This window comes from Schistocerca cancellata, chromosome 7, assembly GCF_023864275.1.
Source record: "Schistocerca cancellata isolate TAMUIC-IGC-003103 chromosome 7, iqSchCanc2.1, whole genome shotgun sequence".
NCBI classification, from domain to species: Eukaryota; Metazoa; Arthropoda; class Insecta; order Orthoptera; family Acrididae; genus Schistocerca; species Schistocerca cancellata.
In genome coordinates, this window is record NC_064632.1 from 15992766 (window position 1) to 16018046 (window position 25281).

At 39.1% G+C, this 25281-nt stretch overlaps 1 protein-coding gene across 1 annotated transcript in view; it reads left to right on the forward strand.

Annotated features, from left to right (window-relative positions):
* The window catches only part of LOC126092405 (cohesin subunit SA-2-like), a 192768-nt gene that overhangs the window by 67493 nt on the left and 99994 nt on the right, over positions 1 to 25281 (forward strand). The window contains exon 7 of the mRNA XM_049907978.1: positions 602 to 811. Coding sequence (XP_049763935.1) covers positions 602 to 811 — 210 coding nt within the window. The remainder of the gene's footprint in view (positions 1 to 601; positions 812 to 25281) is intronic.

A 25281-nucleotide genomic window follows, 5' to 3' on the forward strand; every position in this document is an offset into this window, starting at 1 on the left:
ATATATTTTTTGATCCAGTGGGCACACATCAAATACTGTTCAAAGGGTTTCGATGACATTGGTCACGTTTGATCATTGAAATGAATTGATGGTATCAGGTGAAAATATGTGCCGAACAAGGAGTTGCCTAAACAGCCTCAGTTATCCGTGCATGCTTCCTATCTGACCCAAATTCTTATCCTGTTACACACTACTAACATAGTGTCACCTACCCACAAACCCCTCATTCGACATTTCGTATTCGAGCAAGAAATCAGGCTTGGTGTGCATCCACACTGAAAGAATGGATTGTGGGTTGTTGCACCATATACTTACATGCAGTGCTTTCAATATTCTCAGTGGCAGGAGAGTTAGCTGTATGAGGCAGGACAGTCCTGATGGTAGTCTGAATATTAAGTTTACACTGAAAAGTATTGAAAATTCACTTCCCATGTACTATTAATGCATTAACCTGTTAAGTAAGTCCGTTAAAGGCTCAACAGTAAATCTGGTGTGTGTGTGTGTGTGTGTGTGTGTGTGTGTGTGTGTGTGTGTAAGATTGTTATGCAAATGAATATGCAATATTTTCAGTTTTTCCAAACAAAAAATTTTTCATTTGCAGCCACTTGAAGAACTTTTGGATGCCTTAAAAGAAGTTGTCCTCTTTACAAATGATGACAGTGTTCTAAACAGCATTACAAAAGTATATGATCTGTTCAGTTCCCCTGAAGTAGCAACTTTTAACACAACTTCTATGAGATGTGGAATGTTGATGGGTACTGTAATAGATGCCACCAAAAAAGCAATGGAAAATTTTCAACACATTGTGCAGGTACTGTGTAGTTGTTGTAGGTTTTGTTGTCATAGTTTGAATACTGGTTTAATACAACTTTCCATGCTAGTCTGCCCTATGCAAATCTCATCATCTCTGTATAACTACTAAAACCTAAATCCATTTGAACTTGCTTCTTCTATTCAGTGCATGGTCCCAGTGTACAATTTGCTACTTCTACACACTTCCCTCCATTACAAAATTAACTATTTGTTAATGCCTCTGTTTATGTCCTATCAATTCTTCTTTTAGTCAATCTCTGTCATAAATATCTTTTTCCCTGTTTGATTCAGTACTTCCTCATTAATCATTCAGTCTATCCAACTAATCTTCAGCATCCTTCTGTAACACCATATTTCAATCTTCAGCATCCTTCTGTAACACCATATTTCAAATGCTTCTATTCTTTTCCTCTCGGTTCTGTTTATTGTTCACATCTTATTTCCATGTAAGACCGCATTCTTGTATATCTAACTAATTAGAATCTCAAACAGTGGAAACTCCAGGTTCGAATATGAACAATTTAAGGAAAAGATAGATTGCTGCTTAGTGTAAAGATAACACGTTCAATTGCAGATGGGCACAGTTAAAAGACGCTTACTCGTTACCTTTTTGTCACAGTCTTTATCAGAAAAAGAAAGAGAAACACACGTCATTCTGGGTCCGAGCTGCTGGAGTTGACAGTCGTGCATATGTGAGTTGTGCTTGCTTGTGTGAATGAATGGTGTGTGTTTCTCTTTCTGATGAAGGCCATGACTGAAAGCTAATGTATAAGTTTCTTTTAATTGTGCCTGTCCGCAACTTAACGTGTCATCATTATGGTAAGTAGCGATCTATCGTTTCATTACAGTATTAATTACATCGTCACAGGGCACTTAAAGTTAACATATTCCTACAAGGTGTAGTATTGGTCAAAAGAAGAACAAAAGTCCCTGTGTTTATGTGTCTGGAAATCAGTACCTGTTGAGTTACAGGTCAGTCTGTCCTCCCATTCCCATCTGTGTTTTACATAGAACTCGACAGTGCTGCATTTGTTGGTTAACCAAGCATCCTGACACATCCTGCACCCCATCTTCACAGTGAATCACACACTTCCAGATCCACCTAGCTCCATTCACTTTGCATCCTATGCATTGGTCACACACTCCTGTAACGTCTGCAGATTGTCGATTGTCTGAGCATGCACCAGTGTCTTTAAATATTGTCATAGATAAGTGCCACCATCAGTCTCCTGCAATAGATCAATGCCACTATCAGTCTCCTGCAAATTACAACCATTCAGACATATGCATTGAATTACAACTGTAGGATGGCCTACACTACCGAATACTACACATTACTTGTTACTAGCAAAACAGCCCATATCTCAAAAGGTTTCAGTTTCCTGAAATACATTTATAGGAACTTTTCTTGTAGTTTTGACCAATGCTACGTTCTGTAGAATGTGACACTTTTTTAAACTTGCTATATGCAAATAAGTCCTCAGTTTGGTCACTGACACCCGCTTGGGCTCTCCTGTGCTAACCTGTTTATGGGCCATCTGGAGGAAATGTTCTTAGTCACACAAAATTGCAAACCTCTTATCAGCTTGAGGTTCATCGATGATATCTTCATTTTCTGGCCCAGGGCTAAGAGACAGCATCCTCATTCCTCCACTGTGTCAACACATTCTCTCTAATTCACTTCACTTGTTCCTCCTTAGTCCAACATACCACCTTGCTAGATATTGACCTCCACCTTTGATGCCTCCGTCCATACCTCTGCCCATATCAGATCCTCTGTGTATCAACAGTAGCTGTGCTTTGATACCTGTGATCCCTTCCACACTCCCATGTAGTCTGACCACCCAGGATGACTGCGCGTCTGCAATGACGAGAATACTCTTCCCCAGAGTGATGACGTTCTCACCCGTGCCTTCACAGACAGGCACTAGCCCCTGAACCTAGTTCACAGGTTTCCGATGCCATATCCTCACACAACCCAAATTCTCATGCTACCCTCAAGAAGCAGCTGTAAAGGAGCACTCTGCTCATCACCCAATACCATCTAGGACTAGAACAAAACCATAACCCTCACCAGGTCTTGAAATGTTTTTCATCACGCTCAGAAATGAAAAACAGCCTACCCAAACTTCTTCCCACCCCTCCCAGGTGTCCACCCAATCTATGCAATATCCTGGTTTATCCTTGTGCCATATTCACTCCCAACTGTTTACTACATTGGACATATCCTTATGTAAGACCTGCCAATAAACACACCCAGCACACCCTACTCCAGTCCCATCACAGGTTTTTTGTATCACATCAGATGCAGGGCCACCTGTGAAAACAATCACGTCATACATCAGCTCTGCTGCAGTTTTTTGCAGCATGTGGAGTGTCACAAGGGTCAGCACTGGGCCAATTCTTGTACCTCTTCCATTAACTTTTAAATGCGATTCAGAAACTGGAATGTTTGATGATGACCCAATCATATTAATTAAGGATCCAAACTCAGCCTTAGAAGCCACAGCTCAGATGACAGCTGAAATTAATAAAGATCCTTAGTTTAGCAATTTATGCCCTTAGAAGCACCTGTCTTTGTGTTGACCTTGTAATCATACCCTCCCTCACATCACCTGTTGATTATCACTCTTCAAAACAACTAACTCTTTTAATAAGCTTCGAGAGAAGTAAGATTTACAAATAACTTTTTTAATTATCATCTTTTCTTTTACTTGGCTCCAGTTTGTCACATCTAGGGGTTGATTCTTGACGCTTAAATTTTTTGACTTTGTAGGTTCCAAATGACATGATAACTATTAAAGATTTGCCTTTTTTTTCTCTTGAATTTTATCTTTTGTCACATTTTTTCGATATCATACTGTCTTTACAATTTCCACTTCATTATTAAAAATTACATTGTTATTGCCAAACATAAAAACACGTCTGATCACATCAGAGACATGCTCACTACTACTTCATTCTTTGGTGCTAACAATATTCCAAAGAGTTTACAAACTTTCTTGACAAAATAAGAATCTTTACTAAGTTATATCATTATTTTATAAATGAGCCCAGAAATAAATTTAATAATTAGCATTAAATTGTGCAATTAATAATAGGAATTATAAGTATGCCAGATATCTTGTAAGTTCAAACGTTTCTAAAAGAAAAGTAATTTTAACTTTACATACAGAGTTACTACATATCTATTGTAATAAAGTAATAAAATAATTTCTTTTTATACATTTTAGCCTGACATAATACATCATGTACAAAATCATATGAAATTCCTTTAGGAAAACAGCTGAGATAATATTCACCTATATAAGTTTTGAAAATATTTTTGGTAATGATTACTTCTGTTGAATAAAGGTAATGTTCGAAGGGGGTGTCCCTTTACAACCTTAAGATAAAAGTGTTGGGTTACACCGCGTCTTTTCGCTTCATGTCGTCTTATGGAATTATCTCCTGGAGCAGTGCACCTAACATAATGAAAATGTTTATTCAGCAGAATGGCACAGTAAAAATATTTTGTAAAGTAGATAACTGTATATCTTGCAGAAATCTTTTGACCCTTTTTCACTCATTTCGTAACACGTTTGCTTCTTAACCAGTTTCAGCTGAACTGCGATTCACATCGCCACAATATAAGATTAAAAATAATTTTAATGTGGACTTTGCCACCTTGTCTAGTGCTCAGTGTGTAATTCTGTACTCTGACTGGAAGATATTCAAAAAGCTTGTGTCCGACATAAACAAGAAGTTGGGAACTCTTACAAGTTCAAATTAAATTAAAAACACACCTAATTAACCATAATTTCTACTGATCATTCTTATTTTGTGACATTTTCTTCAACATTGAGGGTCTCCTCACTATGGACCTATGGAACAAGAAGTACATCTAATTTAATCTGAATATCTAGATTCTGGAGTGAACAGTTCTTTTAGCTGCTAGGCAAGAAGCAGTGTTCATTATAGTTACATGACAGGTAAATAAACTCTACAAAGGTCTCAGATGTAGGTACATATTATTTTTTAATCAGGTAAATATAAAACTATTAGTAACAGATATAGTAACAGATATTCAGCAACTATATGGGATGAACATTAATAAAACCAACAAACTGCATGGACAGATTCCTGACTGGAAAATGAACGTGTGTCCAGAAATGCATTTTTGCCATGGTAGATGCCTCAGATGACAACTATACAGATTGATAATGTCACTTTCAGAAAACTTTCGTCTGTAAATAGGACTGATGACAGAAGTCCCATAATTGTGATTGCCTGGTGCAAAAACCATAAACAAAATCCTTCCTGTAGAGGGCTATCTGCTACTGATAAACCTTACACTAATGGCAGGTAATAGGCATGGTAGCAGTAATGATGCAGGATACACATGATATTTTAGCTTAATCTATGTTGGCAGGCCACTTGCCTGGAGCTTGCATTAGAGTTCGTCCCAATATCCTGTTGAACCTGGACCTCCAAATCTGATGTACACACAGGCTGCCCCAATACCCTGTAGAACCTGGTCCTCCAAATATGGTGTACATTCAGTCCATAGCCTCCCTGCACATTCTTCTGTCTGAAAGGACCCATGGTCATGCAAATGCCTGAAAAGGGTTTCAAATATTGTATGATGTGGTTGGTTCTTGTTTTGGTACTGCCATGCTGCCTATCGACTGTTTCCAACTGCTTGGCCATGCACAGCCACCATCTCGGCTTGTTCTTAACATGAATACTGGACCATTCTGCTGCTTACAGTATGGTACATCAGTCACACAGCCTGCAAAACACATGGCACATGTCCAGAGGAACTGTCATTAGTCAGTGCCATTTACCGTTGCAACAATGCATTCCTGGACAAATTTTCTTAGGACTTTCTTTCCTCCATTTCCAGTCAGGAATCCATCCCTGCAGTTTGTTAGTTTTATTAATATTCACGTTTTATAGTATAACTTAGAAGAAAACAGTGTCTTCAAAATCAGCAGCTTTCTTTCTAATTTATTTAATTTACTTTAAATGGCATGAGTGTGAAGAGAACTAGGCAATATATTTTTATTGTTATTTATACATTATAATATTATACTGATTAAGTTTCTCTGATATCATTGTCTCTTGTTATTGAATACCATGACTCATTCCATGTTTCGTTCTTCCTTCTTAAACTAAGCTACTGAATATGAAGAATTGTTCTTGTCTTCAAATTGTTGGAACAAACTGTTGAACAATTTCACAGATGAAATGCGGCATAATCCAGGTATTACTTAAGTCATTAAATTTTAGACGTGTTGTTTGGTGTCATGAGATGTGTTGTCAGTTAACACTATTAGCTGAACTGTAGCAGCATACCATGTTTGCCGCTTCCCGTACAGAGTAGTAGGACTCCATTTCACTGTTTACATTATTCACATTGTGCATAATCCCTGGTCTTGTTGTGATGTTAGCACATCTTTAGGAGACAGTTGCAAGTGCTATGTCTCACATACAACCACTGTCAGGAGTTTGGCAACAAAGACAAATGCAAACGGTACGTAAGGAGAAACGAACATCAACAGGAAGACAGTCTACATAACTAAGTCCATATCATTCTCAAAACAAATAAAATGAGCCATGTCTTAAAAAGTATTTGTTTCCAGAGCTATGACAACCTCACTTATTTTTCTAATTCAAGTTATAATTGTAAGAATGAGATACCACTTTTTATAGCCCTTATATATATTTATTTCACCCTTCCTTTCTTTGCTTGGTACTAGCTTGTCATCTGAGCTCACAATGTTCATTCAACTGCTTTTCATTTCGTCGAAGGTCATTAATTTTCCCATATGCTGCATTCATTTCTCCCATCACTGAACATGTGTCTAAAGTCTTGCCATCCAATTAAATTATAAAGCTTTGCTTTGTTATTTTGGACTTTCTCTCAGTCTGATTCTATATTCATCTGTATTCCTTATCGCCCTCTTAATATGCTCCAGTTTTATAGCTTATCCATTCTTGAATTAAATTTAATATCTGCTATATTATCCAAAGATTTCTACCAAGCCTTGTCTCTTTGACTACTTTTTCCTCTGCTGCATTAACTATTTGATTCCTCCAAGATACTGATTCATCTTCTGTTCTATTTCTTTTGTCTATTTGAGTCAATCATTGCTTAATGCTCCCTTTGAATCTCCCTCTGAAGCTCCGTAATGGTCCATTTTTTTGTGATTTGTTCAAGATTTAATCTATTTGAACGAAGTTTACATCTACTACAGGAGTGTTCCTCAATTTAAAATCTGTTTCAGAATCTCTGTTATATCATAATATAATGGTTCCTCAACTCTCAACAACATTTAGGCTATGAAATACACCATCATCAAAAAATAGTAACAATTTTTTTCTTTATTTTGAAATCAACTTAATCCTATAGTGTATGTTCATAGTTGCTATAAATTCATTGAGGTTTCTCAAAGTATTAATTATTACAACTTTCATACAATTGAAAATCCAAAATGAAATAATGACATTGTTATGAAACTGATAGTGTTTAAAATGTAGGAAGAGATTCCTTTAAAGCTTCTGCTTACATACATTATTTAACTATTCAACAGATCAAGCTAACAGTTAATTTACATTACGGGCAAAATATAAAGGAAACATTTGAAATGATGGACATGGGAAAGGGGTAACAAGTGCTGGGCAATGGTGAGAGAGGGAATGAGGATATATTAGTAGACAAGAAGGGGTTGCAGGTGGCTTTCAGGGGCAGTAGAAAAACTTGGATCAATTTCTGTAACAGCCACAGAGTGGGCAGAAAATGAGGGCAAAGCACCACTGAGAGAGAGAGAGAGAGAGGGGGGGGGGGGGGGGGAGCAGAAACTGAGGACAAGGTCCAGTAGATAGGCGGCTGATAGTGGAGATTTTGTGACTATTTCCCTATTTCTGTATCTTAAACTCTTCTTTGTTGGTCCGTATCTACGAAAAACAATATGGGATTGTGGGTCCATTTTGATAGAAATATGTTTTGTTTATGTAATTGCTCAAACTGTTGTTGTTGTTGTGGTCTTCAGTCCTGAGACTGGTTTGATGCAGCTCTCCATGCTACTCTATCCTGTGCAAGCTTCTTCATCTCCCAGTACCTACTGCAACCCACGTCCTTCTGAATCTGCTTAGTGTATTCATCTCTTGGTCTCCCCCTATGATTTTTACCCTCCACGCTGCTCAAACTATCTTTGGCAAATTACTGCCATCTTCAGTGGGTTTCTTTATTCTAAAATATGAAAATTAACACTGTTACGTAACATTAGAGCACTAGGGAGCAGCGAAAGTAGCAGCTGGAGGTGTAGGTGTAGCAGACATCCCTTCATCTTTTTTGCACACTTCCCCCACTAATGTTCTCGCCATACACCACATTTAGTCTCATGTCAGAAGCCTTTGCCTGTATGTGTCGAGCTGAATGCAGGAAACTATCCCATTAGACAATACTGTCAAGCACATGTATGTATGTTCAGTGCACCAAAAGACACTCACTCAAAATCGTTATGATACCAGAAATTGGCAGATAGCACAGTGCAATAAAAAGTTTATGATCTGAAGCAGACAATGACTTACTTCAAAGAATTTTTTATGGCTACAAAACCATAGCATCAAGTAGATTTAAGTGTAGTCAGCACTCAACAGACTTTCACTAGGCAACCAACTGTTTCAAAAAAAGTAGAAAGTAGGAGTAAAGTTCTGTTGTTAGGTAGTAGCCATGGAAAAGGTGTGGCCCAGACCTCGCAGGAAAGATTGGGTGACAAGTACCAGGTCACAAGTATTTTCAAGCCCAGTGCATGTGTTGGCAAAGTGATAGAGGATGTAGGATCATTGTGCAAGGGTTTTGCAAAGCAGGATGATGCTGTGGTAGTGAGTGGAGTGTGGAACAGTATTGATAGGGTTCAGGGCTACAATACTGAGTGTGACCTGGTAAAAACAGCATCTGCAACGAACCGTACAGCTGGTGGCTTGGTTCATGCTTTCATGAGGTATGATCAGTCCCAATTGAACACCTCTGTCAGGGGCGTTCAATATGGAGCCAGATCAGCAACTTCGGGGGCTGCTTTGTCAGGCATAGGTTCCTGTTGATGATATTGGTGCGGGGGACTTTACAAGACATGGCCTGCATCTCAATAGGAAATGGAAGGGAAAATCGACTGGGGTGATAGCAAAATCTTTAAGGGGGGAGGGGGAGGGGGGGGCACTGAACTCAGGGGAAGGGGGAGGGGGGGCACTGAACTCACGGGAATACTTCTTTTTTGGGCTAAGATCCAATCACCCAACATTGATTGAAATTAAGGTTAATGAGAAGTTCAGACAGGCAGGTATACTAGAGATGTTAGAATATCAAAAAATTTTCATAACAGTACAGTGAAAAATAATGTTAGTATGTCACAAGATTCTCACATAAAAGCACAATGAAAATTAATAATAGTGTATTGCATCATAATGTTAGGGGATTAAAAAACAAAGCAGATGAGCTTCTTGTTTGGTTAAATGATTTAGAAAATGAGGGTGGAATCGATGTACTATGCCTGTCTGAACATCATATAGTCACAGGCATGGAAGTGGTAAATGTAGGTGGATATAAGCTTCCAGCACATGTAAGTAGAGACACTATGGAGAGAGGACGAGTTGCCATATACAGGGCTATTACAAATGATTGAAGCGATTTCATAAATTCACTGTAGCTCCATTCATTGACATATGGTCACGACACACTACAGATACGTAGAAAAAACTCAAAGTTTTGTTCGGCTGAAGCCGCACTTCAGGTTTCTGCCGCCAGAGCGCTCGAGAGCGCAGTGAGACAAAATGGCGACAGGAGCCGAGAAAGCGTATGTCGTGCTTGAAATGCACTCACATCAGTCGGTCATAACAGTGCAACGACACTTCAGGACGAAGTTCAACAAAGATCCACCAACTGCTAACTCCATTCGGCCATGGTATGCGCAGTTTAAAGCTTCTGCATGCCTCTGTAAGGGGAAATCAACGGGTCGGCCTGCAGTGAGCGAAGAAACGGTTGAATGCGTGAGGGCAAGTTTCACGCGTAGCCCGCGGAAGTCGACGAATAAAGCAAGCAGGGAGCTAAACGTACCACAGCCAACGGTTTGGAAAATCTTACGGAAAAGGCTAAAGCAGAAGCCTTACCGTTTACAATTGCTACAAGCCCTGACACCCGATGACAAAGTCAAATGCTTTGAATTTTCGGTGCGCTTGCAACAGCTCATGGAAGAGGATGCGTTCAGTGCGAAACTTGTTTTCAGCGATGAAGCAACATTTTTTCTTAATGGTGAAGTGAACACACAATGTGCAAATCTGGGTGGTAGAGAATCCTCACACATTCGTGCAGCAAATGTGCAATCCACCAAAAGTTAACGTGTTTTGTGCAATCTCACGGTTTAAAGTTTACGGCCCCTTTTTCTTCTGTGAAAAAAACGTTACAGGACACGTGTATCTGGACATGCTGGAAAATTGGCTCATGCCACAACTGGAGACCGACAGCACCGACTTTATCTTTCAACAGGATGGTGCTCCACCGCACTTCCATCATGATGTTCGGCATTTCTTAAACAGGAGATTGGAAAACCGATGGATCGGTCGTGGTGGAGATCACGATCAGCAATTCATGTCATGGCCTCCACGCTCTCCCGACTTAACCCCATGTGATTTCTTTCTGTGGGGTTATGTGAAAGATTCAGTGTTTAAACCTCCTCTACCAAGAAACGTGCCAGAACTGCGAGCTCGCATCAACGATGCTTTCCAACTCATTGATGGGGACATGCTGCGCCGAGTGTGGGAGGAACTTGATTATCGGCTTGATGTCTGACGAATCACTAAAGGGGCACATATCGAACATTTGTAAATGCCTAAAAAAACTTTTTGAGTTTTTGTATGTGTGTGCAAAGCATTGTGAAAATATCTCAAATAATAAAGTTATTGTAGAGCTGTGAAATCGCTTCAATAATTTGTAATAACCCTGTATGTTAAAATCTGCCGTAGTGTGAAAAATTTGGAAAGTAAAATATTTTTTGTAGAGCAACATATAGAAGTATGTGCATGTGAGCTTAAAGTAAATCATGGTGCTTTTATAATTGTAGCTGTGTATAGGTCCCCACTGGGAAATTTTCAGCTATTTTTGAAAGACTTGGATTCTTTGTTGTGCTATCTGTCAGACAGAGGGAAGCAAATTATTGTTTGTGGGGATTTCAATGTAGATTTCCCGAAAGAGTCAATAGAAAGCTTGACCTTGAATTATTACTTGGTTCTTTCAATTTGACATCAGTTATTGATTTTCCTACTTGGGTGGTATAGGAAAACAGCATACTGATAGATAATATTTTTATAGACCAAGATAAACATAATTTGTGTGTTAAGAAAGATCTGACTGATCATGACGCACAGCTAGTTACAGTACATGACATAACTCCCTACAGCAATGCATAACAGTCCTCCAAAATAGAGCATTCAATTAATGATTTAACAATTGAAAATTTTATAGAAAGCTTGCAACAGTTAGACTGGGATGAAGGGTACAGGGAACCTGATGCTAATTTAAAATTTAACCCATTTCATGATACCTTTATGCATACATCTGAAAACAACTTCCACTCTAGACAAAATCTTACCCCCTTCAATGCAGTTATAGTTATTGGCAAAGATGACATTACAAGCAGGCAGGACACCAAATTTCTTGGACTTACAATCAATAACACTCTAAACTGGAAACCACATATTGAGGCACTGTCACAAAAGCTTAATAAAACCTGTTACCTATTAAGATCATTAAAAGACACAGCAAGTGTAGATCCCTTGAAGCTGGTGTACCATACCCTGTTTGACTCTGTCTTGAGGTATGGTCTAATCTTCTGGGGAAATAGCTCTGATTCTCTCATAAACCACTGTTTCACAAGTTAAAAATCCTGTCACTGCCATGATTCTATATAATGGAACTAGCTTGTTTCACAGTACAGCACTTGGAATCCCTCCACAGAAATGAAGGCCGCCACACACATGACACCAGAAACAAAACCCAATTACAAATTATAGCTCACAACACAAAATTATATGCGAATGGGGTTAAGTGTATGGGTATTAAAATATACAACCACTTCCCAACAGACATAAAAACAAGCAAAAACCCAAAAATAATTAGAATTAAATTAAAGGAATTACTACTAAATCATTGTTTCTATTCTGTACATGCATTTCTTGAAACAAAATTTTAATTACTGCAAATAAGCTGTTTATTCAATTTTAGTTATCTCTACTTAGTAAGATAATTTAATCATTGTATCTTATTTACATTCTGTCTTTATCTCATACATGTATTCTGCTATGGGAAGTATGCACCACAAAATTTTAATTACTTGTAATAAGCTGTTTATTCACTTGTAGGTATATCTACTTAGTAATATAATTTAATTATTGTATGTTATTGATTTCTGACTGTATCCTTTATATGTACTCTGCTATGTGTAGTATGTACCACCACTGTCATCTGTCATCATACACCACCTTTTTATATTTTGTCTATATAACCTATATGTATTGAACTAGAAACGGTGGATTTTATATCTGATCATTTTAGCCGTTCTCTAACCTATATGTATTATGCTACGTGAGTTATGTACCATTAACGTCATCTCTGATCATACACCATCTCAATATAATTTTCAAATTGACTGGTCCTATATCATGATGTGCTTTGCTGTACGAATTGTATGATCTACAGGACCAATAATAAATAAATAAATAAAATGGTTTCCCAAAGAAAACAGTGAAATGTAATTGTAAGAAACTATCTAAAAAGCTATGGCTTACTAAAGGGATAAAAATATCTTGTAAACAGAAAAGGGAAATGTATCTTATAGGTGGGAGGAGTAATGATGCAGAAACAGTGAAACATTATAAAAACTACTGCACTTTATTAAGAAATTTTTTTAAAAAGTCCAGAAGTATGTGCATTATGTCTGAAATTAGCACATCTGATAATAAAATTAAAACAATATGTAATATTGTTAAAAGGGAAACAGAGCAACCGAGAGAACAGGAAGACTGTATTTCTATCAACCTCAATGAAAAGTTTGTTAACAAGAAGTCAGAAGTAGAAAATAATTTCAATCATTTTTTAAGTGTTGCAGAGAAAATAGGATCCAGCTATTTATTTGTAAATGCAACACAGTATATGGAAGAAGCAATACCTATGCAATTTGATAAAATTGAAATTCAACCCACCAACCCTACAGAAATTAGAAAAATTATAAATTCACTCAAAAGTAAAAGCTCACATGGAATTGATGTCATTTCCAACAGAGTACTAAAAGCTCGTTACCAACAGGTAAGTAGGATTCTCAGGCACATACATGGTGGTCCATTGATCATGACCAGGCAAAATATCTCACGAAATAAGTGTCAAACAAAAAAACTACAAAGAACGAAACTTGTCTAGCTTGAAGGGGGAAACCAGATGGCGTTATGGCTGGCCTGCTAGATGGCGCTGCCCCACTTTACACTTTATGGTGTGATATTTATTGCCATAGCTGGAGTGTTGAGGAGTTTGTGACCTATGTTAATATCTCTTGCTTTTTGTCAGCTGTCTTCCAGAAGTCTGATGCTTCATGGGTTTGATGTTAGGTTATGAACTGGCATCAGGTCTTCAGTGATGTTGGTCTAGTCTGCCTGGATGTAGGTTGTTCCTGTAATGTTACAGACTGTAGGTTTATATGCATATATCAATCATGAAATGTGAAGGCTAGGTTGAGTGACATAAAGCTGGTGAGCAAGATGGCTGTGACGAGCCACAGCTGGCTGTGTAACCACTTCCAGGAAATCCTGTATCATTAAACACACTGCATGGCTAGGTATTAGCAATGGCATCTAACATGGTGAGATACTGAGTGCATTTATAGCTATATTATATATTCACTAAAGAACACAAAAACCACAGAAAGTAAATAAAAAGCCCAATAAAATCTCTGTCAAACATATAATACAGGTATTAGTTATGTCATTAAAGTTTAGACGTGTTTTTTATAATAAAATTACTTGCAACAACATACTTTTCACTAAACAAAGAAAATAGTACATATAATAATGTAAAGGTTGCGCGAAGACAAAGAGTACACCATAATTACACTGAAAGATTAACCTCTGCATAAATAATCATAAACAATTAAACTGGGAATTTGACTAGTTTCCTCTAGTTCCAATTCATAGTGTGAAAAGTAGTACATAAAAAATAGTTTCAGCGGCATGTACAATTAATCTGTACAATAATAAAATGCAAAAGTAGTGTAGAGAGCTATCTCACGTGTTTAATGTAAAATATGTTTAAAAACTGTAAGTAATTTCAATTGATGATCTAGGAGTTAAATGCTGATATGATTGAAATATTGATCACATGACCAAGTTGTGGAGGGAGAGGGCAGTGCAGATTTGATGTCTTTTTTCACACACATATCCATCCGCACATATACAGACACAAGCAGACATTTGTAAAGGAAAAGAGTTTGTGCAGAGATGTCAGTCGAGGCGGAAGTACAGAGGCAAAGATGTTCTTGAATGACAGGTGAGGTATGAGCGGTGGCAATTTGAAATTAGCGGAGGTTGAGGCCTGGTGGATAACGAGAAGAGAGGATATACTGAAGGGCAAGTTCCCATCTCTGGAGCTCTGACAGGTTGGTGTTAGTGGGAAGTATCCAGATAACCCGGACAGTGTAACACTGTGCAAAGATGTGCTGGCCGTGCACCAAGGCATGTTTAGCCACAGGGTGATCCTCATTACCAACAAACACTGTCTGCCTGTGTCCATTCATGCAAATGGACAGCTTGTTGCTGGTCATTCCCACATAGAAAGCTTCACAGTGTAGGCAGGTCAGTTGGTAAATCGCGTGAGTGCTTTCACACGTGGCTCTGCCTTTGATTGTGAACACCTTCCGGTTACAGGACTGGAGTAGGTGGTGGTGGGAGGGTGCATGGGACAGGTTTTACACTGGGGGCGGTTACAAGGGTAGGAGCCAGAGGGTAGGGAATGTGGTTTGGGGATTTCATAGGGATGAACCAAGAGGTTATGAAGGTTATGTGGACGACAGAAAGACACTCTTGGTGGAGTGGGGAGGATTTCATGAATGATGGATCTCATTTCAGGGCAGGATTTGAGGAAGTCGTATCCCTGCTGGAGAGCCACATTCAGTGTCTGATCCAGTCCCGGAAAGTATCCTGTCACAAGTGGGGCACTTTTGGGGTTCTTCTGTGGGAGTTTCTGGGTTTGAGGGGATGAGGAATTGGCTCTGGTAATTTGCTTCTGTATCAGGTCGGGAGGGTAGTTGCGGGATGCGAAAGCTGTTTTCAGGTTGTTGGTGTAATGGTTCAGGGATTCCGGACTGGAGCAGATTCGTTTGCCACGAAGACCTAGGCTGTAGGGAAGGGACCGTTTGATGTGGAGTGGGTGACAGCTGTGATAATGGAGGTACTGTTGCTTGTTGGTGGGTTTGATGTGGACGGGCGTGGACAAACATAACATTCTCATACCCTCACAACATGGTTTCAGAAAGGGTAAATCTACAGAATCAGCCATTCCAGTCTAACAGGATACATTTTACAGTCCTTAGATGAAAAAAAAAATGTTGTCTCTGCAATGATTCTGGATCTTTCAAAAGCATTTGACGCCACTGACCATGAAATGCTGGTACAAAAATTAGGCAACTATGGCATTCGAGGGCAACCAGGTCAATGGATAAAATCATACTTTTGCAACCACAAGCAGTATGTATCATTAGGAAACTCATACCTATCAGAAACCAAACCCATCAAATATGCTACAGGGTTTGGTAATGGGGCCATTGTTATTTAATGTGTTTGTTAATGATATAGGTGTTGAGGAGGAAGGAAAGAAAATATTGTATGCTAATGACATGACAATACTAAATAGTGACTAAAATATGGAACAGCTTGAGAGAAGAGCATACATATCTGCAAATGTCACAGCTCAATGGCTGTTGGAAAATGAACTGGTTATAAATCTAAAAAGGACTATGTATGCAGTGTTTAAAAACAAGGAGAAGGCTGTAGACATGGAATTATAGGTTGATGGAACAAGGCTGGAAGAAGTAGAATCTGTTAGTTTCTTAGGTATTCTTGTGGATAATGAACTGAAATGATAAAAACATATTAATAATGTCTGTAAGAAACTGAGCTCTGTCATATTCTTAATGATGCAGCTATCACAGTATTCAGATAAGAACCTTCTGTGTACAGTGTATCATGGACTTTTCGAACCATACTTACAGTATGGAGTAACTGTGTGGGGAAACTCGAACAAACAAGAGACAAAACGAGTGTTCACATAAAAGAAAGAAAGGCAATTAGGACCATTTTAAGAAGAAAGACCTCTGAACGTGCAGAAACTGTTTCAAGAAGTTAGGTATCTTAACTTTTTCATCGTTGTATATATACAAAACAATAATGTACGTCACAAAAGGTAGTGAGGACTGGATTACAAATGCTAGTGTACACAGCCACAATACAAGAAGGAAGAATGAAGTACAGAGCATACCCCACTGACTGGCAATGCTAGAAAAAGGACCCCAGTATTCTGGTGTCACACTAGTAAGAAGTCTGCCTAAAAACCTGCAAGATAGTGTACTTGACGATGACTTTCCAAAGAAACTTAAAGAATATCTCATTGAAAAAGGGTTTTACAGTGTTGCAGAATAATTTTTGCCATTAAATTTGTATGTATTGTTATTCATTATCAATGATGTAACAGTGTAAGCTAAAGGGGTAGAAAAATAAGTGATGATGAATGTTACTACTTTGACATGTCCTGTATTACACATACATTTACTGTACACAATGTAATCTTACAGGATCAAATAAAATTCAATTCAAATAGTTCAGTATTTACTCTGTTACTGTGAATTATTCGACATCAGCTCTATTAGGTTTGCGTCAGTGTGGGAAGCGTGCATGAATGGCCAAAGTGGTTGGACCAACTGCTCGTGATAAGCAGGAAATCTGGGTTTGAGCCCTGGTCCAGTGCACATTTTCAAATATCACTAATAGTTAGTACACCTATACTCAATACAGCTTGTAGAGGTTCGCCTATTTTTCTTTGCTTTCTTCGTTTGTTATCCTCAGTGTCGACATACTGGCTACTACACTGGCTGAAAAATGGGTTGTGGAAGTACAACTACTGTCTACTGTAAATCCTGTAACCTATGTCTACTGTAAATGATGTAGTGGACAGATGCACAGTTGCATTTCACTGTCTTCTACTTTAATTTTTCACACTGTTATATATGGCAAGTGCACTGTTGTTCTAACTTCCTATAAGCCTCATTAATAGTTAGCAGGTGAACCATCAACATACTGCTATAATAGTTTACTGTTGAAAATCTATGAGCAGTAAAAGCCTAACCACAAAGTTCACAATTCTTGAAGAATAGAAAGTTATATATGGAAACAGACAACACATGGCCTATTGGTTAAACACTTATTTCACTGTTAAGTCAATGCATTGCTGCCGTTCTAACCAACACAGGTTCCTCGTCCGAAACTCAGGCGTGGACTGACTGTCTCGTGACCAGAAATCGGGCCCTTGTATATCATCACAATAATAGGTACTGAAACTACACGTAGTTCAAAGTTAAATTTACAGTAATTACAATTAAAACTTAGCTCATTAAATTAACTGAATACATTGAAAAATTGGTTCTTTTTAACAGTTTCTTTTACACAAGAGTTAGTCCGAATTACTTGTTTAAATCATGAAATTAACAAATATCATTACACAAACAATACTTTTGACAAAACTGTTAATTACGTTGGAATTAATGCTAACATGTTTTCGAATAAAGCCAAATAAATCCTTTAAGAATACTATTAGTTGTTCCTCCAAATGTTTATAATTAGTACAGAATTTATATTTGTTTATACATCAACAGTAAAATTTAAGTTACAAAACAATTACTGATTTCACCCTATAACAAAAGATACTAAGTAGGAATATTAAAAATAGATTAGAAAATCAATTAAATATATAAAACTAAGCACAAAATTAGATCCGGTGCTATATTCTTTAAAACTGAGGGCCAATAATTCTCTTTTATGAAAATTCAGATTCTATTCATATATGTTAATGGTAAATAGTTATAAAAGAACAAAGGAATTTTAAGGAGGCAGATGGCAAAACAAGAGGGGAAGTAAAAATAACCCAGTTTCCTTCATCTCAAGCTGATGTCAAATAATTCGCAGTCAGCTAATAAATTGTGAATAACAAGAAATAAAATAAAGCATATTGGCCAAATAAAGGTTGTAATCACCTCCATAGATGGTCTGCTCACTTAATTTTCCTGAATTTGGTGGCTAGGTGAACAGCTGGTACCTTAGTATGGTGACAGGGAAGAGCTACAGCATGTTGAGGAGTTACCACAGTGATGCATGGGCTTTGCCTCACAGACTATACCGTATTTTATGGACTATTGGATGCACCTTTTTCTTCAAAAAACTGCCTCCAAAATTCAGGTCTGTCTAATATTCAAAATTTATGTAAAAAGAAAGATGATGAGACTTACCAAACAAAAGCGCTGGCAGGTTGATAGACACACAAACAAACACAAACATACACACAAAATTCTAGCTTCCGCAACCAACGGTTGCCTCGTCAGGAAAGAGGGAAGGAGAGGGAAAGACAAAAGGATATGGGTTTTAAGGGAGAGGGTAGGGAGTCATTCCAATCCCGGGAGCGGAAAGACTTACCTTAGGAGGAAAAAAGGACAGGTATACACTCGCGCACACACACACACACATCCATCCGCATCCAGAGAAAACTGCAGAATATCATGAAAGAAAATTATCACCACCCTATTAGTTATCTTGACAAGACCTGGCACAACCCCGAGAGAACATCTGGCAGGATTCAAAAGGCAGTGCCAGGTTAAAAGCACCAACTGCCGAAGGAGACAGATTTAGTGTCTTATCATTCATGATCATCTGAATATGGCCATACCAAAAGTGCAAAGCTAATATTTCCATACTGGAAATCCAGTGGTTGTAATGACGTAATGTATAGTGATGTATTTAAATACTGATTTTTAGAGTTTTTATGTGGTTTAGAAAACATGATTTACAGGGTTTAGTCATTCAAGAAACAAAGGACAAAATTCCTAATTCAGGCACAAAGCAGGAAGAAACAGCACAATGGCCAAGAGAGAAAAGTATTTGAATTTCAATGTCCTAAACAAAGGTGGAGCTTTTGGAGGGAGGCAGGAACCCACATAAATTTGATATCTTAGCAACAGAAATGAGTCACAGCTTTGCGAGGCTGGCCCCTTACCACTTACAATAGAAACTGTGTGAGCCCTAGTGAAAGGAAAGGTCATATGCAGAAATTGCACAGTCAGAATGAAACATGCAGAATTTATTTGAGGAACCACTTAATGGAGTTATGATAGAAAACTGAATTAAGTGCATATGCTACACTGAAAATTTGCAAGAAAATGACTTTTTGAGGGAAGGCATCCAAGGAAAGTTAGTTGGATGCGTTGTTATTACTTTAAAAGACTCGGGGGGACAGTGAGTCTTCAGAGCAGGACAATGAAACAGTAACAAATTTCATTAAACGTTATGTCCTGTTTCCTTCCCCTCCCCAGACAAAGCTGTAAACACTGTTCCGTACTCCACTCCCTTTCTTCTCATCTTTCCCTTTCTCTATCCCCCCCCTCCCCCCCCCCCCCCCCCCAAAAAAAAAAAAAAAAAAAATCAATATGAGGCCATACAGATGTTGGGCATACACTGCTTGTGCCGGTGTATTTGTCAACATTACTTTTGGAGAGCAGAAGACCCAGGTTTTCTGCTTTGTATTGAAGTTAAAACTAAAATTAAAAGCTAAAGAATGCTTAAGTGCTCACACAGTAAAAATTGAATAGGTGAGCGGTAATAATATATTTGCTGTAATATACATTCTGAAACATGCAGTAATACATTAATGTCGATAGGTTGCTGTTTACTGTAGTGTTTTTCAAGCATTTTTTGGTGTACACACACACACTTTAACATCTGTTGACAATAGGCAATTGTTAGGGCCATGGCCTTTTTAGATTTCGGACCTCCCCATCTGGGCAATAATAATAATAATAATAATAATAATAATAATAATAATATTATTATCTCTTTTTACAGTTACTACTTCATATCTGAAAATTCATCTATTGACTAGAAAGAGCTATCATTCAGAAATTCTTTCAACTTCCTTTTAAGTGTTGGTTGGCTATCTGTCAGACTTTTAATGCTATTTGGAAAACATCCAAAAAAATTTGTGGCTGCATAATTCACCCCTTTCTGTGCCAAAGTCAGATTTAACCCAGAATAGTGAAGATCATCCTTTTCTCTAGTGATGTAGCTATGCACTTTGCTGTTATTTTTGATTTGGGATGGGTTACTAACATCAAATATCATAAGTGAGTATACGTATTACAAAGGGACTGTGAATGTCCTGAGTTCCTTAAATAAATGCCTGCAAGGTGACCTTGTGTTGGCTCCAGCTTTTAGTTTGATTGCAAGCTTTTGTGCAATGAATACTTTCTCTCTAAATGACGAATTGCCACAAAATATTATGCCATATGAAAGCAGTGAATGAAAATAGGCATAGTAGGCTAATTTACTGATACGTTTATCACCAAAATGTGCAATATCCCTAATAGCATAAGTAGCTGAACCTGACTGTTTCAGAAGATCATCAAAATGTTTCTTCCAATTCAATTTCTCATCAAGGCACACACCCAAAAATTTTGAGTATTCTGCCTTAGCAACAGACTTCTGTTCATAGTCTATATTTATCAGTGGTGTTAGGCCATATACTGTACAGAGTTTTGTATGCTGTGTTTTCTCAAAATTTAGTGAAACTCCATTTGCAGAGAACCAGTTAATAATTTTCTGAAGGACATTATTTCTGATTTCCTCAGTTGATTCTTGTTTGATGGGTGTGATTAGTATATTTCTATCATCAACAAAAAGAACTAGCTTTTCATCTTCATGAATATAAAGTGGCAGGTCATTAATATATATTAAGAACAATAAGGGACCCAAGACTGAGCCCTGTGGGACACCATTCTTGATATCTCTCCAGTTATAGGAGAGAGTTTTTGCAGACTTTCTGCACTGGTAATTTCAACCTTCTGCATTCTTCCAGTTAAATATGTGCAATGTTCCACTCATACCACAATAATTAAGCTAGTCTAGAAGGATTTCATGATTCGCACAATCAAAGCCTTTGAGAGATCACAAAATATCCCAACACGCGGTGTTCGGCTATTCAGTGCATTTAATATTTGATCAGTGAAAGTATATGTAGCATTTTATGTTGAAAAGCCTTTCTGAAAACCAAACTGACATTTTGTTAGTACTTCATTTTTACAAACATGTGATGCTTCTCTTGAATACAATAGTTTTTCAAGAATTTTGGATAAAGCTGTCAGAAGTGAGATAGGGCAGTAGTTTTTAGCATCAGACATATCCCCTTTTTTAAGCAATGGTTTAACAGTAGTATATTTCAGTCTATCACTAGATGGCGTTGCCATAGGTCAAACGGATATCAACTGTGTTTTTTTAAAATAGGAACCCCCATTTGTTATTACATATTTGTGTAGTACGTAAAGAAATATTAATGTTTTAGTTGGACACTTTTTTCACTTTGTGGTGAATGGCGTTGCAATAGTCACAAACGTATAAGTACGTGGTATCACGTAATATTCTGCCAGTGCTTCATGATACATTACCCGTGTTAAAATGGACTGTTTACCAATTGTGGAAATGGTTGATATGGTGTTGATGTATGGCTGTTGTGATCAAAATGCCCAACGGGCGTGTGCTATGTATGGTGCTCGGTATCCTGGATGACATTATACAAGTGTCCGGACTGTTCGCCGGATAATTGCATTTACTAGGCAATCTTGTATTTTAATAACCGTTTAAATTTTGTGTCGATTTGTTTGCGGTCTCTGTAGATTAGTTCAGACGTTCTTTGCACAACAGTTTTTAGCATGGATAGGGACTGCAACTGCTGTGTTCGGATGCAGGCTGAGTTGGCATCCCTTCACTCCCAGCTTCAGGCAGTGTTGGCTTCGGTCACACAGCTTGAGGCTGTTGCCAATGGGCATCACTGTGGGGGTCCGGATGGTGGTTTATCGGGGACGGCGAGCTCGTCCCATGCATCCCCCGATCGGACTATGACTGTAGTTGCCTGGGATACTGCCTGCATTGAGGCTGATCCCTCACCTGTGGTAGAGTGGGAGGTCGTCTCAAGGTGTGGCAGGGGGCGAAAGACATTCTGGAGGGCTGAACGGAAGGCCTCTCCAGTTTGTCTGACGAACCAGTTTCAGGTTCTGTCTCAGGCTGATACTGATCTTTGGCCTGACATGGCTGCTTGTCCTGTTCCAGAGGTTGCCCCTCAGTCTGCAAGATCCGGGCGGTCGCAGAGGGTGGGTTTACTGGTAGTTGGGAGCTCCAACGTCAGGCATGTAATGGGGCCCCTTAGGGATATGGCAGCAAGAGAGGGGAAGAAAACCAATGTTCACTCCGTGTGCATACTGGGGGGAGTCATTCCAGATGTGGAAAGGGTCCTTCCGGATGCCATGAAGGGTACAGGGTGCACCCATCAGCAGGTGGTCGCTCATGTCTGCACCAATGATGTGTGTCACTATGGATCGGAGGAAATCCTCTCTGGCTTCCAGCGGCTATCTGATTTCGTGAAGACTGCCAGTCTCGCTAGCGGGATGAAAGCAGAGCTCACCATCTGCAGCATCGTCGACAGGACTGACTGCGGACCTTTGGTACAGAGCCGAGTGGAGGGTCTGAATCAGAGGCTGAGATGGTTCTGCGACCGTGTGGGCTGCAGATTCCTCGACTTGCACCATAGGGTGGTGGGGTTTCGGTTTCCGCTGGATAGGTCAGGAGTCCACTACACACAACAAGCGGCTACACAGGTAGCAAGGATTGTGTGGCGTGGGCTGGGCGGTTTTTTAGGTTACATGGCCTCGGGCAGGTACAGAAAGGGCAATGGCCTCAACGGGTGCGGGGCAAAGTCAGGACATGCGGTGACCAAGCAGCAATCGGTATTGTAATTGTAAATTGTCGAAGCTGCGTTGGTAAAGTACCGGAACTTCAAGCGCTGATAGAAAGCACCGAAGCTGAAATCGTTATAGGTACAGAAAGCTGGCTGAAGCCAGAGATAAATTCTGCCGAAATTTTTACAAAGGTACAGACGGTGTTTAGAAAGGATAGATTGCATGCAACCGGTGGTGGAGCATTTGTCGCTGTTAGTAGTAGTTTATCCTGTAGTGAAGTGGAAGTGGATAGTTCCTGTGAATTATTATGGGTGGAGGTTACACTCAACAACCGAGCTAGGTTAATAATTGGCTCCTTTTACCAACCTCCCGACTCAACAGCATTAGTGGCAGAACAACTGAGAGAAAATTTGGAATACATTTCACATAACTTTTCTCAGGTGGAGATTTCAATTTACCAGATATAGACTGGGACACTTAGGACGGGTGGTAGGGACAGAGCATCATGTGACATTATCCTCAGTGCACTATCCGAAAATTACCTCGAGCACTTAAACTGAGAACCGACTCGTGGAGATAACGTCTTGGACCTACCGATAACAAACAGACCCGAACTTTTCGACTCTGTATGTGCAGAACAGGGAATCAGTGATTATAAGGCCATTGCAGCATCCCTGAATATGGAAGTTAATAGGAATATAAAAAAAGGGAGGAAGGTTTATTTGTTTAGCAAGAGTAATAGAAGGCAGATTTCAGACTACCTAACAGATCAAAACGAAAATTTCTGTTCCGACACTGACAATGTTGAGTGTTTATGGGAAAAGTTCAAGGCAATCGTAAAATGCGTTTTAGACAGGTACGTGCCGAGTAAAACTGTGAGGGATGGGAAAAACCCACCTTGGTACAACAACAAAGTTAGGAAACTACTGCGAAAGCAAAGACAGCTTCACTCCAAGTTTAAACGCAGCCAAAACCTCTCAGACAAACAGAAGCTAAACGATGTCAAAGTTAACGTAAGGAGGGCTATGCGTGAAGCGTTCAGTGAATTCGAAAGTAAAATTCTATGTACCAACTTGACAGAAAATCCTAGGAAGTTCTGGTCTTACGGAGAACGGAATCAGTAAGTGGCTCGAAACAGCATATCCAGACACTCCGGGATGATGAAGGCATTGAAACATAGAATGACACGCGTAAAGCTGAAATACTAAACACTTTTTTCCAAAGCTGTTTCACATAGGAAGACCGCACTGCAGTTCCTTCTCTAAATTCTCGCACAAACGAAAAAATGGCTGACATCGAAATAAGTGTCCAAGGAATAGAAAAGCAACTGGAAACACTCAACAGAGGAAAGTCCACTGGACCTGACAGGATACCAATTTGATTCTACACAGAGTACGCGAAAGAACTTGCCCCCCTTCTAACAGCTGTGTACCGCAAGTCTCTAGAGGAACAGAAGGTTCCAAATGATTGGAAAAGAGCACAGGTAGTCCCAGTCTTCAAGAAGGGTCATCGAGCGGATGCGGAAAACTATAGACCTATATCTCTTGACTTCCAGAAGGTGTTCGATACAGTTCCGCACTGTCGCCTGATAAACAAAGTAAGAGCCTACGGAATATCAGACCAGCTGTGTGGCTGGATTGAAGAGTTTTTAGCAAACAGAACACAACATGTTGTTCACAATGGAGAGATGTCTACAGACATTTTTAAAGTAACCTCTGACGTGCCACGGGGGAGGGGGGGGGGGGGGGGGGGGTTGGAGGGGGGGGGGGGGTTGTGTTATGCGACCATTGCTTTTCACAATATATATAAATGACCTAGTAGATAGTGTAGGAAGTTCCATGCGGCTTTTCGCGGATGATGCTGTAGTATACAGAGAAGTTGCAGCATTAGAAAATTGTAGCGAAATGCAGGAAGATCTGAAGCGGATAGGAACTTGGTGCAGGGAGTGGCAACTGACCCTTAACATAGACAAATGTAATGTACTGCGAATACATAGAAAGAAGGATCCTTTATTGTATGATTATATGATAGCGGAACAAACACTGGTAGCAGTTACTTCTGTAAAATATCTGGGAGTATGCGTGCGGAACGATTTGAAGTGGAATGATCATATAAAATTAGTTGTTGGTAAGGAGGGTACCAGGTTGAGATTCATTGGGAGAGTCCTTAGAAAATGTAGTCCATCAACAAAGGAGGTGGCTTACAAAACACTTGTTCGACCTATACTTGAGTATTGCTCATCAGTGTGGGATCCATACCAGATCGGGTTGACGGAGGATATAGACAAGATCAGAAGAAGAGCGGCGCGTTTCGTCACAGGGTTATTTGGTAACCATGATAGTGTTACGGAGATGTTTAACAAACTCAAGTGGCAGACTCTGCAAGAGAGGCGCTCTGCATCGCG